Source organism: Musa acuminata, chromosome BXJ2-4, assembly GCF_036884655.1.
Source record: "Musa acuminata AAA Group cultivar baxijiao chromosome BXJ2-4, Cavendish_Baxijiao_AAA, whole genome shotgun sequence".
In the NCBI taxonomy this organism is placed as follows: Eukaryota; Viridiplantae; Streptophyta; class Magnoliopsida; order Zingiberales; family Musaceae; genus Musa; species Musa acuminata.
Window position 1 is genome coordinate 29,227,539 of NC_088341.1, and position 23,940 is coordinate 29,251,478.

At 38.8% G+C, this 23,940-nt stretch overlaps 1 protein-coding gene across 3 annotated transcripts; it reads left to right on the top strand.

Moving 5' to 3' along the window:
* The first annotated feature begins 1,754 nt into the window (after window positions 1-1,754).
* On the top strand, window positions 1,755-23,548 carry LOC135610217 (protein SAWADEE HOMEODOMAIN HOMOLOG 2-like). Of its 3 annotated transcripts, XM_065104438.1 has the most exons (10): window positions 1,755-2,017; window positions 2,772-2,826; window positions 11,006-11,091; window positions 11,173-11,218; window positions 11,289-11,430; window positions 12,653-12,716; window positions 20,688-20,739; window positions 20,962-21,129; window positions 22,224-22,343; window positions 23,006-23,548. In XM_065104438.1, the coding sequence occupies exons 3-10, from the start codon at window positions 11,015-11,017 to the stop codon at window positions 23,348-23,350; spliced, it is 1,014 nt and encodes a 337-aa protein (XP_064960510.1). In that variant the 5' UTR covers window positions 1,755-2,017; window positions 2,772-2,826; window positions 11,006-11,014; the 3' UTR covers window positions 23,351-23,548. The 3 variants fall into 3 exon arrangements, with proteins under 3 accessions (XP_064960510.1, XP_064960508.1, XP_064960509.1); XM_065104436.1 differs by lacking the exon at window positions 2,772-2,826; XM_065104437.1 differs by lacking the exon at window positions 2,772-2,826 and having other exon boundaries at window positions 1,758-2,017; window positions 20,962-21,105.
* Window positions 23,549-23,940: the final 392 nt, after the last annotated feature.

Genomic DNA, 23,940 nt, shown 5'->3' on the forward strand with positions numbered 1-23,940 from the left:
AATATATGAAGCCCCAAATCTAGCCTTAGTGATCCCGTAACTCATATATTAATATATTTCTCTTACTAATTATGTCCTCTCCATCTTGTACCTCTTGATAGGGAACCCTTGAACCTAATGTTAAAACTATCATTCAAAATATCTCTTTACTATAAAAGAAAGATAATGATAGTAAGAAGAGTGTCAAACCCTTCAAGCCCTTTATAATAAGCTTATAGCCTTAAATAGATAGAACCACCTTCATTAGTGGGCCAAAAGCCAAATTCAATTCGATTGGTGAAGGAGATACAAATACTAGGTTTTTCTATAAGATTATCTTAGCTCATAAAAGACAATACCATTTATAATATTGAAACCAATTTCTCCCTTACTCTTAGTGATATAGATTCCATTATCACTCATTTTACTTCTTCCTACTTCGACATTTGGAATTAAACTATAGTCAATCATTTGCTAGTTGGGATAATTGTCCATCTAGCCCTACTTTGTTAATAGATTTATATAACTCCCGAGGACTTGTCTCGTAAGGAAATTTAGATTGCCTTCTTCTAAATAGGAGTTATCTCATAAAGAAATTCAGATTGCCCTCTTCTAACTAGGCTAAAGGAAAAACCTTGGACCCGATGATTTCCCTATCATTTTTCTTTTAAGAAATACTGGGATTTGTTAAAACTTCAATTTTTTTTTTGTCCAATTTTATGCTAACAATAACTTACCTAAAAATTGGAGTAGAACTATTTTAATTTTTATCCCCAAAAAGACTTAACACATCTAGAGTCAAGGACTTTAGGCTAATTGCCATATGGACTTTCATCGAGGTTTTTGTAACTATTTTAAAAATAATCTTCAAATTCTTATAGGACAAGAACAATTTGCTTTCCTTCATAGTAGATGTATATATGACAATATCATTATCAATAATAAGCTTGACCATTCCATGACTAATTCGAAGGGTAAATCTCCTCTAACTTTTCTAAACTATTTGGCCACAATACTACTGGGATGATCCTTGAGTTGATAATATACCTTTTAGTAAATGTTAACAATATGTTTAGTTTCACTAATGTTTCTGAACTGCTATGTGATAATAATTAGAATGATACTGTATTTGATTTAAGCCTTCGTATATTTTTAGTAGGAAGAACTAAAGGTATATATGTGCCTTTTCAATCTAGTGGTGATAACTAGATATAGACTTCGACTTTTGTGGTAAAACTATTGTTCATAGTGCTTATATACCTCTAAGAAGGAGTCATGTAAAGTAAGGAAAAATAGAGAGTGAAGTTGGGACTCTAGATTCCACCTAAAGTTCAAATATTTTTGTAAAAACTATTATGCAACTAATTACCTATCTGTGAATGAATCTTGATGTTAAGATCTTAATGACATTAAGAGAGGGTAAATTAGTAATACAATAATTTAATTATTTTAAAATTCGATTGAAAAATCAATATATTTCAAAAATAAAAATTACTGAGTGTTAAATCATAGATTTTGATGATTAAATCTATTAGATTAAATATATTTTAAAAATAATAATATTTATCTTAATAATAATTTTTTTATTATACGTGCTATTTGTCTTAATAATATTTCTCTTATTATATAGAATGTACATTTCTAATGGTATGTATTTTTATTCTAGTGGGAATACATGTACAAGAACGGAGGCACGGAGGGTCACGAGAGAAATATATCTTAAAAACGTAATATCCTTTTAAATTAGGAGTTTAGGGTTTAGATAAGTGGCATCCATGTAAGAATCGAGCGATACAAAGTTGACGCGACTAAGACGAGCACGGCAACGAGCTACGCAGATGACGGAGAGCGGTTGATCGCATACAAGCGGGATCCGTTCCGGCGTTCGTTTATACCAATTTTCTTTTTCTTCCTCTCTTCCTGCCAGCTTATTCTCCCTTGGGGTCCCGCCCCTTCCTTCGCTCTCTTCTGTCGGAGGATCGGGATGGGTCGTCCCCCGCACGGCGGAGGCCCCGTCTTCCGATTCACTCAGAACGAGGTACGCACGCTTAGTGCTATTAGTGCTACATCTCTATTTCTTCTTTTCCTTATTTTGAATCCCTGGTCGTTGGCTCTCATCTTGTCATCCTCATCTCCTTCAGATTTCTTTCTTTCCCTTTTTTTGGTGGTTCATTTTTAGGGTTTTGTTATTGTGCCTTCGGCTTAGAACTAAATAGCTCCTCGGTGATGATGGATATATGCTTTTGCTCCCGACTGTCGGTTGTTTGTTTGACACATTATTGTGGTTAATTTAGTGTTTCTTCTTTCCTAGCTAATTCAGATGCCACCGGTTTCAACCACTTTCCGACATAAATTGTTGATTTTGAGTTACTTGAGGCATATGTAAAAGAAGGATAAAAATGTTGCTGGAACATTCTCATCATCTTAATAGTAGCCCCATTTCCCAATTTTCTTTCTCTTTTCATGGTATCTTTGAGTTGAGCCTTTGTTTTACACTTTATTGTTCAGTTAGGAGGTAGCTTTGCTGCTTCGACATATTAGGTAGTGATGATGTCTGGTCTTTGGATAAGTTGTAAGTTGCACATTTCAAATTGTAATATTGTAAGCTGACGGCATTCATCCTATGATGATCTTGCTCTTTCTTTTTATGTGCTCATTGACAAAATTGATGAGGACACAAATTTCCATGATCAAATTTTTTTTGGGTAATCTTGAATGTTTTTTAAGATATCCCAGCACACTAATGCACTTCATCAATCACTAAAATTAACTCTTTTTGAGTTACCTTTCAGAACAATTTATGCTCAACTTTTCTTCACCGACAGATTTCCTCCATGCCAGCTTGTAGTAAGCTTCTTGCTGTCACATCTCCATTTCTTTACAAATACCAGTGTAGACGCTTAGATGACATTAAATATTATATCTAGGAGTTGACTGCTGGAGTGAAATGCTATTCATTCATTGCTACTGAATGTTAGCAAGCCGATATTTAGCCAGTACAATGGATGCTCTTTGTAAATTTGATGGTGTAACCTCATATTGAGTGACATTTCGATGAAGGTAATGGCTTGGGAAACATTTAGTGTTGGATGGCACCAGATGAAGTGAGATTTTACCATTTAACTGGTCTTGATCTAGTGAAGGATGAGCTTGATATAACTAAAACTAGGACTAGACAGATTTGTCTGAGCCTTGGGTTATCAGTTAAATGAACTGAGTCCATCTTGCAACCCACTTAGACCTGTTCCTGTTACCTGCTCCTTTCCTCCTCTTCCCCCTCTTCCTCCTCCTCCTACTCTTATTCTTCTCCGCCTAATGCATCACCCCTTACTCCTACTAAGTCAGCTCTTGCTCCTACTTTCTTCTCTTTCTCTTTCTCCTCCTCCCCCCTTCTAATGCTGAATGGTATACCGGTATAGCTTGTGTTGGTATATGCTGACATGTATTGGACTGATACTGGTCTGACCAGTGATTGGTATGGGGTCAAGCATTGAATTTTGAACCATGAATTAATTAGCTCAACCTACACTGCACACATATTGGGGCTTTTCTAAAATTTCTCTAAATTGGACTTCAGAGACCTTCTAAAATTGTTTGTAAAGGGTAACAACAAAACTACTTGTAAATGCTTAATCCTAGTTTAAGTTTGACACACCTGTAATAGGTGGTTAGTTATATTAAAAGCAGTAGTAGTCCAGTTTGGTCTTATTGGGTTGTGTAAGATGCATCATGGTAGATTCTCACCTGTTAAATAGGCCTTGTCCCAAGGTGTGTCCTTGAGGAAGAAGTGATTTTTGGAGTCTCTTCATTTTCTTTTTTCTTCACTTGTGTGGATGGAGGAAAATCTCCTGTAATAACATGTAAAGATAATTTATTTTAACATGAAGATATTGCTCCATCCCTAGGAAGACAATCTTAATATTTGTTTAGTAGTACTTAATATAGCTATGCATAAATTTTGATGCAGTTTGCTGAGGTAGTTGACCATCCTCTTGGTCAACCAGAGGAGGGTAGCTTGCTAGATAAGGGTCATTTATAGGTTAATGTCACTATCCTAGTGCATCATGGGACCTCAGATGCAGTTTGACAGTGAGATCTTCAATCGGGTGATTGTCATAATCCAAATTTTACCCTCCATCTTCACTTGACTGATCATTCTTGGGCCTTGTGTTGGCCAAAGTGACATTCCAAGAGGGTTTGGGCAATGACTGGCCTTGAGCTTGTGGCAGCAGGTACATTGCAGATCATGCAGGTGCTAAATTTGGATTCACTACTTGCAGTGTTTGACTTTGATGGGTATGTTTTTTTTTTTTTTGAAACAAAGGAGAATTTATTAATTCAAAAAGTCTTTGTACAGAACAGTAGGAGGTGGGACACCTCTCCAAAAACCAGTATTATTCTGCCTACCAAAATTTGCAAGATTGTGAGCAAAAGTGTTGATGTTTCTGTTGATGTGTTTCCATTGGGTGACTTGTACTTCAGCAGCTATATGCAGGATGTCATGGCAGATTGGGTAAAGGGCCCAAGGAATGTTTGTTGCGTTAGAAAGCATGTCAACAATGCTTTTAGAGTCTGCAGTCTGTGAGGAGAGTGAGTTGATTCTGTTGAGCTACCTCGAGTCCGTCAAGGATAGTGTGGCATTCGGTCTGCAGGGCACTCGTCAGGAGATAGTTGTTGCAGCCAGCCAAAACCTTGTTGCCTCTTTGGTCTGTGATAAGGAATCCAATACTTGCATGGGAAGACGTGGTGTCAAAAGAACTATTGCAGTGTAAGGTGTACAAATTCGGTAGGGGAGGGCCATTGGGGTTGATGTTAGGAGATGGAAGGTGTGAATGGGGAGGTCTGTTAGGGACTAGGTGTTGTTGGGCTAGGCATGTTGGAAGGGAGGGGTGGAGGGAGAGATCCCGTAGGGAGGGTCTTGGATTCAAGCCCGTCATTGGTTAGAGCCAATGCTCTGCACCATACAGATACAATTTGGCACTGATGGTTGCGAAAATGACAGTCATTCCTCTGTTTCTAGATGAGCCAGAGATTGTTAGGGATCGGTTAGGAGATACAGGGATAGGATCGGTGGAATGAGCTCAGATCCAAAAAGCTGCTCGAGTAGGTTAGTGTTCCATTAGTTTTGTTCCATGAGATTGCTGACTAGGTTGAAGGAGGATAGGGAGTCCATGTTGATGTATGTTGGCCAGTAGGCTACAAGAATACTATAATTCCAGGGGTTATTTCAGATAGGTATTTCTACTGTTGCCAATGATTTTCCTAAAACCCAGCTTGAAGATGTCAAGCAGTTGACAGATTTTTCCATAGGGCTTTTTGCCAAGAAGTTGGGTCCATAGGTTTTTGGAGTTGTTGAGGAGTGGGAGAAGTTTTTTAGCACAAATAGTAGTTTTGACAAGGTTGATATTCCAGATTCCTAGGCCCCTCTAGGCCTTGGGCCGAGTGATGCTCTCAGCTGATGAGAGATAATTTAGTTTGGTTTTGGTCATTGTTCCAAAAGAAGTGTCTGAAAAGTTTGAAGATTATAGAAATGTTCTTGTTGGAGATCCAAGTGTTCATAAGGGTGTGAAGAGGCTATTCCAACAGTTAATCATAACAGATTTGCCAAGTATTCATAAATGTTCATAGAAATGACATTGATTACAGAGTTAATCATAACACATTTACCAGCCTGAGAAAGCATAGTTCTATTCTAACCATTGAACTTACAAAAGACTTTCTGGATTAGCTAGTCTTGGAAATGATTAGGTAATCTACAATGGTGGATGTAGGCACTCAAGTAGTTCAAAGGCCAGGTCCCCTCTTTAAGTCCAAGGGTGTTGTATATTTTTTGCTTGGTGCTTGGACTACATGCTTTGGGAAATAGGACAGTAGATTTGCTTTTGTTAATCTGAAGGCTTGTGATAGAAGAATACATGTCCAAGGCTTTGATAAGATTCAACCTAGACTTGTCATTGGCCATGATTAAAAGTAGAACATCATCAATGAAGATGGGAGATATGAAAGCCCTTGATGTTATGAGGGGTTATTTTCTTTCTCAAAATGAAATCATTTAGAATGCTGGACAAGTTTTGCTGCACTAGGAAAAATAGGAGGGGGGACAAAGGATCCCCCTGCCTAACTCCTTTCGCACTGTTGAACCAGTGCGAAGGGTAATTGTTGAAAACACAGGTAAAGGAGGGTGAGGTAATGCACGAGTTAATTTAGGAAGTGAATTTGTGGGGAAAATTCATTTTCTCAAGCGAGTCGGTGATGCAATCCCATAAAACTGTGTCAAAAGCTTTGGCCAGGTCCAGTTTAATTAAGATTAAAGGGGATTTGCCTTTTGAGTTAAACATAGTGTGAGCGAGTTCATAGGTATAGAAATGTTATCTTGTAAAGACCTTCCAACAATAAAAGCATATTGGTTTTGGTCAATAATCATATTGAGGCTAGATTTGATTCGATTTGTCAGGACTTTGGAGAGCAGCTTATAAAGGACATTGCAAAGGGAGATTGGTCTGTAATCAGTGATCTTGGAAGGGTTGGTTATCTTAGGGATAAACACGAGGTGGTGGGTCTTGGTCTACGAAGCAGGCAAGGTGTTGTGGGAATGGAAATCATTGAAGGCTTTAAGAATGGAAGGCCCCAAAAATTTCCAGTAGTGCTTATAGAATTCAGCCATGTATCCATCAGGGCTTGGGCTCTTTCCTTGCCTCATTACCATAAGGGCTTTGTAGATTTCCTCAAGGGAAAAGTTTTCTATAAGAGGGGAAAGGGCACTGGGGGGAGGAAGGGGAGTGAAGGCCAGTTTATAGTGCGTTGGGTTTGACTGGCAGGGGCCCAAAGCTTACTGTACTAGTCCGTAAAGGATGAGGTAATGGAGTTATTGTCCTCAGCAAGGGAGCCGTCCTCCATGGTGATGTGGTGGATATGATTCATTCTTTTTCTTTGTTATACAATGTTGTGAAAATAGTTGGTATTTCTATCAGCATTGTGAAACCAATTGTTTTTGGCTCTAGAGAGCCATTTAAGGTGGATCTGTCTCACAAGGGCAGTAAATTTGTTCAGGATGAGAAGGGAGGTTTGGTCTTCTTCAGTGAGAGGAGAAGTGTTCTTGTTTCTAATGTGAAGGATTTAATTCTGGATGACATTGAGTTGGTTCTCGATGTTACCCAAATCCTTACGTTGCTAATGAATAAGTTTGTGTTGGAGGTTGAGAAGGCCATTATGGATGGCCAAAAGGGGATCGAGGTTTAAATCGATGTTTGGACCAGGCTTCCTTAATGAGATTTAGGATCGCAGGGTACTCAAGCCAGTGTGGTTCAAATCTAAAAGGTTTGGGGGGGCTGGGGTTATTGGTTTTAGAGGTTTGAGGAGGATAAGGAGGCGGGCATGATTGGAGAAGGTGTGAGGAAGATGTTTGACAAAAGCATGAGAATGTACAGAAAGCCATTCATCAGTTGCAAAAGCCCAATCAAGCATGGCTGAAACCCTCGATTGGCCAAATCTATTATTACACAAGTAAAAAGAGATCCGAAGAAACTAAGATCAGTGAGATTGCAATTGTAAATGTAGTTTTGAAATGCCAAAACAGAATTATTAACTTGAAAAGGTTTGCCTCCTAGCTTATTAGAGCAAGAACTAATACAACTAAAGTCTCCATAGAGAAGCCAAGGAAAATTCGAGAGTCGTAAATAAGAAAGAAAAATGCCAAAGTTGATTTCGTATGGGGGCCTTAATACTATCATAAATAGCAGATAATATCTAGGGATGCGTGCTTGGTGTTCCACTATTAAGAGGATAGATTGAGAAGAGATACTAACAAATGCAACCTTGAGAAAACCAGTTCGTAAGCCGTGATGATCCCTCTCGAGCGACCTTGGGCTGGGGAGATGACACCTTCCTAGTCCCGGCCTAGTTTGTGGATGAACCTTTCTCGCTCTAATTTTTTGTAAATGAGACTCCAGAAGGATGAGGATGGAGACTTGTACTGATTGATGAGTCTCTGAAGCTGGTCAAGACATTCCTTCTTGATAGCACCTTAGTAGTTCCATAAGATCATGTTTAAGGGGCTAATCATCAGAATGAGATGTATGGGGGGCTATACCTGCATCAAAGGATTTAGCCAAAGCAATGGGTTTAGGGTCTACTTGGATTTTTTGTTTTTTTTAAAGATTTAGTAGCGGAAGATACGGACTTCCCTAAACTCGTGGTTTGCGAGACTTGGGGTTTGTATTGTGCGTGATCCTGGACCATATCTTCTTCTTCCTAGGGGAAATCATCATCATCTTCAGAAAGGATCTTGTGCATTACCTTGTCTACCAAACACCCGAAAGGATCTTTGGCGTCTTTATTCGGTAGAATCTTAGTTGAGGGCACTGGGCTAGAGAGGGAAGGTTGAGATATGAAGGAGACACGGGTCATAGGTTCGACTTGAGTTTGGAATGCATCCTCATAGTGGAGGGACACAAATGAGTTGGAGATGGGAAGGGGTGTTGGTTTCATTAGAGGAGAGTTTGGTTGATAGGGAGGAAAGGAGAAAGGTTTAGGTATAGTAGAGGGGCTGTCTGGGGCAGGTGAAGGGGAGGAGGGAGTTTGCAAGGAGCAAGGTGGCTGGTGCGAGGCAAGAGAAGGTAAGGGAAGTGTTGAGGGCTCGGGAAGAGGGCGCTCATGAAGGGATGAGTTATCAAGGAGTAGGCATGCCATAGGGGAGTGGGTGAGGTGGCTTGGGCCATTAAGACGCACCTTAGACAAGGGGATGGGGGCAGTTCTGGAGATAGGTGATGTCGCTATGGGCGAAGGCGAGGAGAGGGACACTTCTCCCATAGTTGTGTCTTGGGAAGGGCTGGGGTCATCAATGTGGTCAAAGCTGGCGCTGGAGGCATTAAAAGCGCAAGTTCATGTTAGGTGAGGTTAACTAGGTTTTGAGAGGGCACATTGGGGTTCAGGTTGGATCTGGTTGAGTGAGGCTTGAGTGATTTGTGTAAGGTGGAATTAGTCTGAGTAGGGATCTATCTAGATTGGATAGGGTTAGGCTTGGGCTCGTCGAACTTAGGCATGGAGTCGAATTGACTTGCGACAGATGTAACACGGCTACTATAATGGGATCAACACTGGACCTTGATCAAGGGCCTGTACAGTGGTCCATTCTCTTCGTTCGCGTTAGCCATGGTATTGGAGCCCTTCTTGTTGGAGCTATTTGAGCCATTGTTGCAAGTGCCGACAATGTCGGCGTCAGCCTATTGCTCCGATGGCTTGCTTTGAAGACATTGGTTCGTTTTGTGGCCGAAGATGATGCAAGAGAAGCATAAGTTTGGTACGTTTTCATAGGCGACTAATGGGCAGAAATCAACGTCGCCTATTCTCACCCAAGTTCTTTTCGGGAGAAGTTGAGAGAAGTCCAACATGATGCAAACTCTAGCGAATCTTGCCCTGGCACCAGATGAGGTGATGGCATCCACCTTCAGCGGTGTGCCAATAGAGGCAGTGATTTCGAGAAGGATTCTTGGGAACATTAGTTCAATAGGCAGTCCCAGGAAGTGAATCCACACTGGAGCGGTAATAATAGACTCCTTCAGTTGCTAGAAGCTTTCCCTTCATGGGAATAGGTTCAGGGCTTGCCCTCTTAGGAACCATAGACCTCTAGTGAGCATATTTGTCAAGTCGATTTTCGATTGAAACCTAAAATAGGCAAAGCCTACGGCGAGATCAATGATTTGCACCTTCGATTGAAGTTTCCATAATGCAGGGAGTTTGGCCTTGATGACTTCTAGAGGAGGGGTGGGGGGCTTTGCTGAAGAATTTTCCATATAGGCTTAGCCTCCAATGGTTTCTGTCATTTTGGACTTCCTCAGGATCAAGCACCGTGACATGCCTACAGTTCTTCTATATTTTTGGCAATCTTCGCCGTTAGCTCGGGGTCTAAATGCCAGGGGTCATTGGAGGAGGCTTGCCTAGGAAAGGGGTGGCTTTGGGGCCCAAGAAGAGGATTTGGGGTCGGTCGCTCTAGAGCTTGGTGGAGAACTATAAAGGTTGGTGTCCCATTATGATCTGGAGGCTTTCCTGTCTCTGGAGACTGGGGGGTTTCTCTGTGGAAGAAGAGGGGAGAGACGTTGCTTGTGAAGAGGGGAGGAGACTTGCCATTGAGGACCAGCTGAGGGAGCTCAGATAGAACATCTTGACTTTGATGGGTTTGTTTCACATAGAGCCATTTATTAAAGCCTGTCCAAACACCTTTGGAGGTTTGGATGGTGGCCTTCTTTCCTCAAGGGGAACAAGGTATCCTCTTAAGGGAGAAATCGAGAAAGAGAAGAAGAAAAAGAATATGAAGAGAGGTGGAAGAAGAGAAGAGTAAAGATGGTGAGGAGATTTAGAAGGGAAATATTATTCATAACATTAGTTTTGATGTAATCTGATTCCTTTAGGGCTTACAATAGCCTTTATTTTATAAGCTCTCATTCCCAATCATAATAAAGTGGGACATAAATGTGCTTCCTGTCATAATGGTTCGACTTGGTTATTAGGCCCTAGTTTTTCCATAGCCTTTTGGGTTGAGTATTGACCATGGGATGCTACTTTCTGAGAGGAAGAGATTATGATCGCTTGGATCAAAGATGAAGATTAAGTCAATCACCATGAATACATTTGTGAGGCTCGGACCACTTTGCTAATGTGCCTTTCTTGATTCTTCACAAATTTGGCCATAATGTTTTTAGGTCAGAATAAGTGCAATAGAACCCCAAATTACTATGACCGGGTTGGAAGTATTTGCATCATAATAGTTGACACGAGTCATTTTTCTTTATTTGTCTAAGCTAGTTGATTAAAACGGCCATTGATTCTAAGGTCTATACTGTACTATGTCATCCTTAATTTCTACACTTGTGATATATCAATCAAATGAAGTTTGTTGTTGTTGGATCTTCAAAACAAATGCATGCATTGCTGTAAGAATGTTAAAATATCATGTTAACTCCTACCCATTTATTTGGATTGAGATTTATTGATCTGTCTAGAGAGACCTGATGATAATGACTAATTTAAGGTGTTGGAGATGGAAGCATGCTTGCAAGAAGTAAATAATGCAATACCTCCTCGTGAGATTATATGTGCTCTTGCAGACAAATTCAGGTATGTATGCTCTGTAATTTGTTTGGTTAACTTTCTCCTTGAATTTACATGATCATGTTGCAAAGTATCATTTGCTTGAAGTGCAACCCCTGAACGAGTCGGGAAGATTGTCGTGCAACCGAAGCAGGTTATATTTTCCTCCTTAGTTCATATTGGGCATATTATCAGAATGTTTATTAATTCTGAAGATTTTATAGGTTTGGAACTGGTTCCAGAATAGGAGATATGCACAAAGAGCAAAGTTGGGCAAGGCACCTAATAAACTTACCATTTTACCTATGGCTCGGGATGAATCACCTCCATTTACAAATGTGGCTGCTCCTATTTCTGCTCCTTCAGGTAATTCTCTTTGGTTTTCCCTCTAGATCGTTTTCCTATCTTTAATTGGTTGCTATAAATGTGTTTCTCATCTCTTTTGTCATGCTGATGTTGATTTTACAAATTCAAGAGTTAATATCGTATGATTATCATCTGCAAGTCATTTCTGATCGATATAGTGTCAGCGACAAAGTAGAAGTCAAGATTAAGAATGCTTGATTGGTAAAGTTATCCTTAATGCATTTGACTATCGTTGTTGTGATGGGATGGAGATCTCCTATTGAGTCCTTTTTCTTTGATGTTCTCTGGGAGAGAGAGAAAGATTTAGGAAGAAAGGAAGGAGAGAGAACGGATAGGATTTCAAGAGCTAAATTATTAATCAAGATTCAAGACATACGTCCAAGGGTTATGTTAACTTGTGTTTATTGAATACCAATATTTAAATCCTACAAGAACCATGAATAGGGGAAAACTGCAAGTTATGCCCCATAAGGTTACCATGATGGGTGCGAAATCCAGTGTGAACCAAAATCGGGCAAAACTTGGTCTATGTTCTGGTTCATTGTTGGACCGATAAACACAGGCCTGTACCGATCAGTAAAATCAATTTAAAAAACCTTGGTCATACCAACTAATGAAGTAATCCATGTCAGTTAACCAACTGATGAAAGCTTTGGATCAAATCTTCCATCAGAGCTTCATGGTTTTAGCTTTGACCATATTGGTGATGTCATTATTTGGCTTTCTAAGATCATCTACTGTGATTGACACGACCTTGGTAGTTTCCATGCATGTCTATGTTGGTTGTTCATGTATTGTATAATAGACACAGTAATAGCAAAATGAGGAAATATCATATTGTTGTTTCTGTGGAAATTATCTAGCATAGTCATGTGCTAACATGGGAGGTTGATAGAAAATCTTTTATACTTTATAACAGTTTTGCATTGAAATATATGAATTTGATATAGTAGTTATTTAATCAAATTAGATATAGATGATTTTTAAAAAAAATGCTTACCTATTGTTTGTATTTCTAATTTGTCCAGTCCAGATTTTCATTTTAAAGTCTCGCAAAATTTCTATATGAAGAAGAGAAATAAAGTTTAGAAAAAAAAGAAAACTCATTGTTTTTTGTTTACTTAGTTTTATATGGCTTGTATAATTTTCTTATTGCTATACTTGGATCTCATTTATCACTGTATTTTACCACTTTGAACATTTCCATTACTTTGACATCTAGGGCGGAATTCTACGGATAATGCTTTGGTGGAGTTCGAAGCAAAGTCAGCCAGGGATGGAGCATGGTAAAGATACCTTTTTTTCTCTATGAATTTAATTACCACAAGTATACGTATATGTCATATTACTTATTCTTTTCTATGTAGATTAATTTTCATATGTTCTTTTTTGAAATATAATTGAGGACACTTTTGGTTTCTTTTTGGTTATTTTGGTTTTTTGAAATATATATTCTTTGTTTATTATAGTGGTTTAAAAAATGCTAGATGCTAAGGTCCCAAAATACCCGGGGCGCTAGGCGCTCACTCGAGCGAAGCGAGGTGCTCTAAAATGTTAAAATATAAAAATATATTATATAATTAATAAATATAATTATTGAAATAAAAATATGATATTAAATTAAAAACAAAGATTAGTAGCAAGGTTCGTCGTATCGTACCGTACCGGCGTTTCGACCCGGGCTTGGTATGGTATGGTACCGGTGTACCGGGCGGTACATCAGGGCGTACCGAGCGGTACACCTTGGTGTACCGAACAATTTTATTATTTTTATACTGTAGCAGTGCTACAGTATAGTACTATAGCACTGCTACATTGCTACAGTAAAATACTATAGCATTGTAGCGGTACCGGGTGGTCCGCGTACCGATAACCTGTCGGACCGGTATGTACCGCCCGGTATAGGCGGTACGCTTCGGTATGGCAGACCTTGATTAGTAGTGTTAAAATCTAAATAGTATATTATTAATATAATAAATAAAGATTATTTTGAATAGTATTTAATAATATACTATTAATAGGATATTTACTGTTAATAATAGGAGGGAAGAGTAGAGACCGAAGAAGTCGCAGTGAGAAGTCGACGGTGAGAAGCTAAGTCACAGGTAGCATAAAGTAGCGGAAGTCGCGGAGTCGTGTTGCGGATAGCAGTAGGCAGTGGACAACGACAGCGGCAAACAGTGGGTAGCAACGGAAGCTGAGGAGACTCGGTCAGCGATAGAGGAAGACTTGAAGGCAATGGGAGAAACCATCGGCGGTGGAGGTAGAGGGAGAAATCGTCGGTGGCGGAAATAGAGAGAGAAGCGTGCGCAGGGTTAGGAGTCGGGTTCGTGCGCTGATATAACTGCGTGCGTTAGTTGGTTCAATTGAATCAACTAATGCAAATTTAAGCGATTCGGTCGCCTTATTTCAATCGGGCGATTGCTTGAAGCGCCTGGCGCTTGGGCTCGGGCGAGTGCCCAAGCAATGCCTCATTGGGCTCAAGTGAGGCAAGGCGAGGCCCGAGCACCTTTTTAAATCACTGGTTTATTATTGTCGTTATTTTGGTTTCTTTTTCTCTTTCTTTTAGAAGTATTGCACATTTGGTCAAAGTTTTGGATTTATTCAATTTCTGTTTGGAATTTTGATGAATAGGCTACTTGAAATGCTGAATATTGTTTTTAAAGTTGCAAAACTGAAAGCATTTGTATCTGTTGCATAGTCTAAGGTGTAATTTGGTGGACCAACCCATAAATAATATGTGCTAGCTAAGCTTGAGTTGGCGTTTTACTAGATTGGGTCAAGTCTGAATAGAAATGCTATAACCTGAAGTGCGATAGGTTGGGGTTTGTTTTAGGCATATAATTTAATATACTAGGCTCTATTTATTTTCTGCACATTCCGATACTAGGTTTCTCTAGACCAAACTGATTTCTGATTTAGCATAATTTGTGATCTAGGTTATTTCCAGTGTGTTGGAGACCCCACTATGAAAAAGTGGAGGGTCAACTATATCAATCCCCCTTCCTTTGTGGTGAAAACCTTGTAATTAACCGTGTCCTTTCAATTTTTTCCTTCCTCTCCGAAAAAGAATTTATATAATTAGAACTAATTCCTATTGGATGAACTGATAAAGGAGTTTCTGGAAACATATGAACCACTGGTCTCTTCATAAGACATTATAAGTGGTAGTCATCATCATTGTCTCAGTTTACCCAATATGTCAGGAATGATTCTTCTCTCTTACCACTTAGTTTCTTTCTATGTTCTAGGTAGTAATGTTATTATTTTCACTTCTCTCATTTATTTCCAATTGTCCTCTCAACCCTACTGAAATCAAGTGCTTTCTAATTGATAATCATTGTGATTATTTTTCTTTTATGGTATCTCAACTGGCTTAACTGATGTCAGTTGAGCTCATATTTAGTAATTGGGTAATGCCAGATTGAAGGCAAAAGTTCAAAGGCTTTGGGTTTGCTTGGTTTCCTTCTTGCTTGACCATACCCACGTCGAGCTCTAAGACGAGCATTGCCTTCTGACATGTAAAACTCACAATTGTTTTACGATGATTTTAGCAGAGTGAGGTCTTACACTAGTTTTATGTGTTTCAATGCCTTCAACTAATGCAACCTTGACTTTTGCTTTAAGCTTGGATGTTCTCATGTTAAGTACTTCCACTCAAAACATTGTCATAATGTTCGTAACAAGATTAGTAGCATAACCATTTATTGAAAGGATTTGGTGTCATTGAAATAAGGTGTTCTGGTGGTGTGAACAGTTGTAACATCTTATCTTAGTATTTTGTAACTAGAAACTGAAAAGAAAAAAAAAAGACTTGAGAGTTGATTAAAACATTCAATTAAAGTGATCAAGGAATTAAATTTCGTGTAAGACTTGTACTAGTCTAGGCTTGGATTGGTATGGTTTTGATACATACCAGCATATTGATACATGGTATATTGTTACATACCGTGGTACAGAAAAAGATCAAAGAATTAGCCAAAAAATGAAAAAAAATCCTAATGTGTTATTCTTTATCATCTTTTTTTTTTTTCAAATACAATTAATATTGATAACAATAAAGTGATTGACCTAGATCCAGGTTAGATCACCAAGAATCAAGGCTTGGTCTTTGTAAATCAAGCTTAAATGAGGTCTAAATGTAAGAGATCTAGGCTGAGTTAGAAAAGAAAGAATAAACCCTAACCTAATTGCATGCATCTAAATGGATGCAACACCTATGTTATATTGGCATGAAATATCAGTATTTACAGTAAATGTGCTGACAGCCTCTCAAAACATATATTTCTAAACCAACATATATGAATAAGTAGTGATTTAAAAAGCGCTAGTCACCAAGATCCAAAAACGCCCAAGGTGCTAGGCGCTCGCCTGAATGAAGCACTAAAATATAAAAATATATAATATAATTAATAAATATAATTATTTAAATAAAATATGATATTAAATTAAGAAAACATTGTAAAATAACAATATCACATTAACAAAAAGTCTCAAAATTCAAAAAAATAACAATAATTTCAAATAAATAAAAATTAACAGTATTAAAATCAAAATAATATATTATTAATCTAATAAATAAAAATACTATTGCTAGTATACAATTAGTAGTATATTGTTAATTTACTGTTAATAGTATATGAAGCGAGAAAAGTGTAAGTAAGAGGAAGATCGAGGTTGTTGATCGAGAGCAGCGACAACAGGAGCGACGAGCGACGATAGTGGCAGCAGTAGCAGCGGGAGCGACGGTAGTGGCAACGGCAACGGTAGCGGCGAGCGATGATAGTGGCAACGACAACGGTAGCAGCGAGCAGCAACAGCAGGAGCGGGAGCGGCGAGCGACGATAGTGGTAGCGATAGCGGCAAGCAGTGGGAGTGGGAGCAGAAGCGGGGAGCGACGATAGTGGCAGCGGTAGCAGCAAGCAGCAGGAGCGGGGAGCGACGACAGTGGCAGCGGCAACGGAAGCGGTGAGCAATGACAGTGGCAGCGGGAGTAGCGATAGTGGTAGCGGCATCGGTAGAAGCGAGCAGCGGTAATGGGAGCGGCGATAGTGGTAGCGACAGCGGTAGAAGCAAGTAGCGGCAGTGGGAGCGGCGACATTGGCAGCGACAACGGTAGTAGCGAGCAACGACAGCGGGAGCAGCGACAGCGATAGCAACGAGCAGTGGCAATGAGAGCGGGAGCGGCGAGTAGGGTTAGGGTTGGGAAGTCGCGAGAGGAAAGCTGATATCGGTGCTTTAGTTGGTTCGATTGAACCAACTAAAGCACCGGAGACAGAACCAGTCCTAAAACGCTGGTTCAGTCGCCTGGTTTAACCCGGGCACTCGCCCGAAGTGCCCGGCGCCTGGGCTTGGGCGAGTGCCCAGTCGGTGCCTCTTTGAAGCGCGTCGCCTGGAAATGAAGCGAGGCGCTCGGGCCTCACCTCGCCTCCCTCGAGCGCCTAGGCGAGCGCCTGAGCGCCTATTGAAATCACTATGAATAAGCAATGATTTTACTTGAAACATACTTTCCTAAATAAACGTATATGAATAAGTATTATCGTGATTTAATAAGAAAGTTATGAATTATCTGTTACTTGAAGAATCATTATACCTCTCAAATGATATTGCCTATATTTAAGTAATTTAATTTCGGCCTTACTATCACATTATGGAGACTATAGCAGTCTGTTATTAGTCGTAAGGTTATACTGTTTCTTGTATGTGGGATTTAGAATATAACTTATACGATTAACACAATATATCGATCAGTAATTTTCATATTTGAACTAAGTCTATCGAGCACAATTTTTTTTAACCTGCCATGGAAAGATCTCCAAATATCTAAGTGTCCCATCTCCCAACAATGATATTAGGATGACACAAATTTCTTCGTCTTGGGATATGCTTTCTGTCTCTTGTCCTTTGCAGTCTGTCTTTTCAGCCTTTTTTTTAATAATGACACAACACAAAAATATGCACAAAATACATATGTGTCGCTCCACGGTTATGATATTTTCAATCACTGCATCCTAATTCTTGTGGAAAAAATGTGCTATTCTCTGACTTCTTCATTTGATGATCCAGCATAACAGGAGCTAGTTCAATCAGTCTGTGAATATCATCTTTAATCCGATCTTCATTCTAATGGATGGACTTCCTTAGAAGAATTCAATGGCAAACCTAGTGGTGCCAATGAGTAGGAAATCTCCTTATGTGAAATTTCACATGCTTCCAATCAAGGTTTGTCAATTTGGTACCGGGCCCATCTCGCAGATTTGTTGAATCGGTCTGTACTAGTGTACCGACAAATAGTACATCGTTAAGTATCATTGTTTCGGAGAGGAAGAAAAAAAGGGACAAGGGGAAGAGATGGTGGAGGAAGGAGGAAGAAAGAGGGAACAAAAGGAAGCGGTAGATGAGGAAGAGGAAAAGTAGGGACACTGAGAAGTGATTAGGGCAAATGTCTTGCATGGTGGTCTGCAGTGAGGTTGTGGCAAGTAGTGGTTGTTGGTGGTTCCCTGCGTGAGAAGCGAAGGTGTGGATCGTAGTAAGAAGAGAGGCAAGAAGTCACAGTGAGAAGTTGCAGGCTGACAGCATCGATCGTGGTTGCGTGTGAAGGAAAGGTGGCATGGAAGTGGGATTTAGGGTTTTCTACTTTCCCTTTTATATGGTGGATCGGACCGGGGTGTGTCTGCGTATCGATCAATGCTTGGATCGGTACGTGCCACCCGTTTTGTACTGGTCTGGGCAAAATGGAAGTCTATGCTTCCAATGATGATTATAAATTGGGTGATGATGTTCTGTGCCTTCATTACTGTCCTTTTGACTATTGAGATATCACTACTGTCCATCATTAGGTCTATATAGTGGTCAGGTCTATGTAGTGGTCTCTATATGAGGTCCACACTCCACAAAATGTTTGTCTTACTCTATCAATTGTTCACCAGCATTCTTAAAGTTGATGACAACTTCTGCAAACTGTTTTCTTCAGACCCATGGATTGTGAATCTTGTTTGATGCATCAACATACTTTTGGAAGATTATTATTTAGTTATAATTTACCAGGAAGTTTACTATACTCACCCTAGTAGAGGGTCAGACCAGTTGTTGCATATGACTGTCACACTACAAAGGTCCCACAAAAGATTTAATCAAATCCTTGCTCTTGATCTCCTTGTCAAGATATATATATATATATATCAATAATCTTGTATGGAGTAAGAGGCTGTATACTAGGACCTTGCTTCTTGGCAGTGGACATTATGGATTGGAACAAGGACCTCATGCTACATTAGCTGGGATGCAGTAAAAATTAAACCATGTAATTGCTTTCTTTATATATTATTCTTGTCCTTGGTATATTCTTTATTGATCATTGTTTTGTAGTATGAGGTTGCAAAGCCATGGAATTTAGGTCGACAATATCAAGTGTTGGCCTCCTGCCTAATAAACTAAGTGAACACCATACCTACTGGCTCTACCTAATACTAGATGTCCTACTAGCTATCCTTAGGCTGCCTCATAATGGAAGATCGACTAAATTGGGAGGGGTCAACACCACTACAATTGCCATTGTCATGCCCATACTGGGAGTCGCTAGGTCACTGTTTCATTGCCTTCACGTGCATTTAGTGATGCTCCAAGGATACATGACTCCAGGCTTTCAGGGTCATCACATCATCTTCACTAGTCTTATATTTAACATATGCGTGCCTATCCATGTCCTCATGTGTTCTTTGCTATAGTTTTAAGGTTGTCCAGGCATCCAATTCTCTCCTGAAAGTTCATTTGATTTTCAATGGTACCTTCATGCACTTTGTCATGTCAGAAAAATCCATCAGCCAAATGCTATTTGTGATTAGTTATTTTGTCACCCTGACCTATGTAGTCACTGTGGATGCACTACTAGTGATGCCATTTATCCAAGCAATAGGCATATTATTGCCATGCAGGATTGGTACTCTGGTGTTCTTTCTATCATTTTCCTACAAAAAGTTGTCAAACCTAGTCAGCAGAACAAAATTTACAGTAGTATTAGAAATCAAGGTCTGATTCACACAGATTGAACCTAGATACGTGTAGACCTAGGCTAGATACACATATCTAGGCTGGAACAACACAAATCTACTTTTTATGTGTATACTGATCATTAATCTATCAGTATCTAGGTCTGATCCATATGAATCCAGCCTAGATCAATGTGGATGTAAGTATCTAGGTTGGATCTGGCCGTGATCTATGTTGATCTGTTATAAATATGCAAGTATCCAGCCTAGATCCTTGCACGTCTGGCCATGCGGATCTACGTCAATTTTGTGCTGGTTAAGCTAGATCCAACCAAATCTAGGTCGAATACTTGCGGATGTAGGATAGATACAAGTAGCTGGATCCGATCTATGTCACATCCACAAGGTGAATCTTTGCGGATCTAGGATAGATACAAATAGCTGGATCTGATCTATTGTTACATCCACAAGGATCTATGTTGGATCCAAATGGATCCACGGGAATTTTGGACATGTTCACTCTAAAATTGAGAAAGAAACATAAAGTATATCTAAATCCATGAGATCATGACTTTAAGGAGAAACTACCACTCAATTTTGAAGTTTTAAACTTTTTTTAGGGGAAACTAATGCTTGATTTTAAATTCGTGGTACAGATTTACCTTTTTTGTTTAAAAAATGAGATGATTTCTGGAGGTTAAACTTTCAGTTCCTTAAAATTATTAGTCTTGGATTTGAGAAAAATGAAGATTGAAGAATGAGATTATGTGTGTGGTGATGAGTTGAGGAAAGAATCGGTTGAAATTGAGAGATGGGTGAAGAGATGAGGGAAAGAGCTTTTAAAGTGTCTAATGTATCTATTTCTGTATTTGATTACCCTAGGTAAATTTACCGGCCATAAGGAAGCGGTGACAGTCAAATACTATACTTATCGCTGTTGGACCCATAAAAACGGGACCTTGATAAGTATGGTGGTTTTTAGAACCTTTGTTGAGACATGGCCTTTATTAAGATCATCAAATGTGCTTTTACCTCAACACTATTTAACATTTTTAAATGGACAGTTGTGGTGCATTGTGAACATTGTAGTTGAATTGCTGGTGTGGTTGCTCGTTGGCACCTAAGTTCTCTTTTTTAAATAATTTAATTTTTTTGGCACAAAATCTGTTACCAAACATGTTTACTTATCGTTAATGACTAACTACTTGATATGTGTTGGTAACTGTCTTCTGATTTTTATAGATGATCTAATCATGACTTCATATGCAGGTATGATGTTTCAGCATTTCTTTCACACCGAATGTTTGACACCGGTGATCCGGTAACTTCACTCCTAAATTTTTCGTTGTGCTGTTTGCGTTTATGACATGCTATTAATTAGAAATTCTAAATATTTTCTGATGAAAAGGTAGATTATATCTTATTCTAACTGATTGACAAACTTTGCTCTAAGCTGGATTTGATGGTAAAGGTTTCTGTGCACCGTGAATAAGTGGAACAGACTTGTAACCTATTTTTAATTCGTAATATTTGCATTTTTCAGGAAGTTCGGGTTCGATTCTCAGGATTTGGTGTGGAAGAAGATGAGTGGATCAATGTACGCAGATGTGTTAGGCAGCGATCACTTCCATGTGAAGCTGCTGAATGTGTTGCTGTACTTCCAGGAGACCTCATCCTATGTTTTCAGGTGTTGTCAGCTATTCTATGTTTGGTAGGATGATCTCCATTTGATAAATTATTATGGAATTTCAACCTGAAGTACATTGTTATACAGGATGTTGTAATTTGTGATTCTTAAGCAAGTAGAGTTTTAGACCCTCCTTATGAAACTTAATTGAGTGACTCCTTTTCAAAATTTCCCATTGCTTGTTTTACTTGCTTGATACGTAGTGGTTCAGATCATGAATTTGTTAATTTTTAAAAGACAGTATGCAATATGAAGTACTACAATTTACAAGCTCATGTCCCATATGTTTGGAAATATTATAATCATCATGATCTATTACTAGGGAATAGAAGCATTAACTTTTGCTATGATTGTCTTCTTTCTTCTTTTTTGTTTTATCTCTGTAAATTTACATAATTTCAATAGAAAATCATGTGTCTTTTTTGTTTTCTTCCCTTTTTGAAAAGGATGTTTGAATGGAAAATAAGGGAGCTCATTGTTAGATTTTTTTTTTCTTGGATGTGGTCTGGAAAGGATAATTCTGCTTTAACCATGTTGCAATGGTCTGTGGTGGTCTTTGGGTCATGATATTGTAAACAAGTTTTGTGGGAATTATGGGATTGGTTCTGCTTGAACATGTTATGGAATGCATGCTTTCCTATGTAAGTGTGCCTTCAATTCATTATAATTTTTAAAAGCATTTGTCCTTGTTGCTGTTAAAATTTTTTTTTTTTTCAACCCTGTAATGCTTTCTCATTTCTAGATCCTTTATGAACTCTATTGGTTCGCTTCAATCACTTGAGACTTGAAGCCTGAAATTTAATTAAAAATTTAACCTTTCCTTCTTTTGAAGAATCTTTGCATGAAAAGACACTCATTTGGTCTCTTTTGTAGATTTTGAGAGTATTGTTTACATTTCCATTGTAATTGTAAAGGGATGCTGGCTTCTTGACACGTGTCAGTTGGTTTGAAGAACCTGTCATATCCTGTATTTGGTAATCTAGATATTGTTGCAAGACATAGCCTGAAATTTAATTAAACATTAATGGTACTTAAATTTGCAATTTGATGATTTCAGAAGCAGTTGATATAATATACTTACTGTTTTTTAATTGAGGTTTACCATGTGGAGTTTGCAGGAAGGAAAAGAACAGGCTCTTTATTTTGATGCCCATGTTCTTGACGTACAAAGACGAAGACATGATATACGTGGATGCCGATGTAGATTCCTTGTTCGTTATGATCATGATCAGTCTGAGGTACTGAATGTTTGTCTTCTGTACTGATCATGTGAATCTGATAGATGACATGTAGTTGCAAATACAAAATATCTTTCATCCTTTTGATTATTTTTGCTTTGTTCACTCCTGAGTCATAGCATGTATGATAAGCATCTGACAGGATGATTCGTGGAAGATTGGGTTTTGGTTGAGAAGAGGATGCAAAGGATGATGAATGTAATAGGGATGATTAGGGAGGCTATGAACCCTAACTCATTTATGCTGTTATACTTGATACTATCACTAGATGGATTTCAAGGTTGCTAGAATACTTTTGCTGCCAGTCGATTAGCTTCGTCTCATCTAATTTTCCTTCTGTTGCCTCATTTTGGCAATCATTTATATGCCTTGGATGCTTCAATGATGTGCTAAAGATGATTTTTGTTTCTTTTGTGTTTTGGGGCTTGAAGTAGTTTATTTTAGTAGTCTTTTAATATGCATAAATATTGAGACAAAAGTGATTGGATGATTGATTTCCATATTGTCTAATTTTTCTTAATTTAACCATTTAGCTTGACAAGAACGATTGCTGTCTCATTTATAACCATAGCTAAGAATGGTTGGCATGATTATTGCAAATAAAAGTATAAACCAAATTTACGGCCTATTCACATGAAAATATAATTCTTTTCTGATTCCAGGAGATAGTTCCACTGAGAAAAGTGTGCAGGCGTCCAGAAACTGATTATCGGCTACAGATGTTGCAAGCTTCAAAAGTATCTGGAGGACCAGTTGATCTGCAGGCCGCAGCAAGAGATCTGACTCCAAGTTCATCCAAGGATTTCGGGTTACAAAGGACCCGAAAGCAGCGCAAGCTAATGGATGTCAACACTGATGAGGTAACCATGGTCGCCCTTTCTCATCCAAATGATCCTGCTAGCTTGCAGGGTGACAATCCAGCAGCAGCAATCGAGAACAGTAGCAGCACCCCTTCAAATGTCATGATGGAGGATGCTGCAGTCAACATGGAGAGCATCGACTCCTAGCAAGAGGGTGGTTGACACATTGTATTTTGTCGCTGAAATATTGTAGCCAGATTTAGTGGTAAAAAAATGGAGATACGCTATGGTAGACTGTTTGCACTCTGCCCATGTAGATGTAATTTCTTCGGATTACAGGCTAGTTTTTGGCGATGTTTATTTTGTGGTTTGGAAAGGAGATTAATGTTTATAATCCTTTTATTATTTATAATCTTATTTTAAAAATGTTTAATATTGTAAAATTATTCTTTCTTAAATGAATATAAATATTATATTCTTCTTCTATTTTTTTCTCTCTTTCTCCTCTTCCTCCTACTCAAAGGTAAGTATCAAAGAGACGACTGCGTAGGGTCAGAATATGAGTCGGGGGCCATGGTCAATAATAGGGAACACCATCTTTGAGAGCTCCAACATTCACCAAGCAGCAAGCTTGCTTAACGCCAAGATCTGGTCCATCTGGGAAGGTCTGCTGGAAGCTGATCAATTCAATTTGTCCAAAGTTATCATCAAGTCAGATTCTCTAGAGGCCATTCTAATTTGTATAGGATCAGATCTGTTCCATGGTGTGTGCGAAATGTATGTGCTGTTATCTTTCA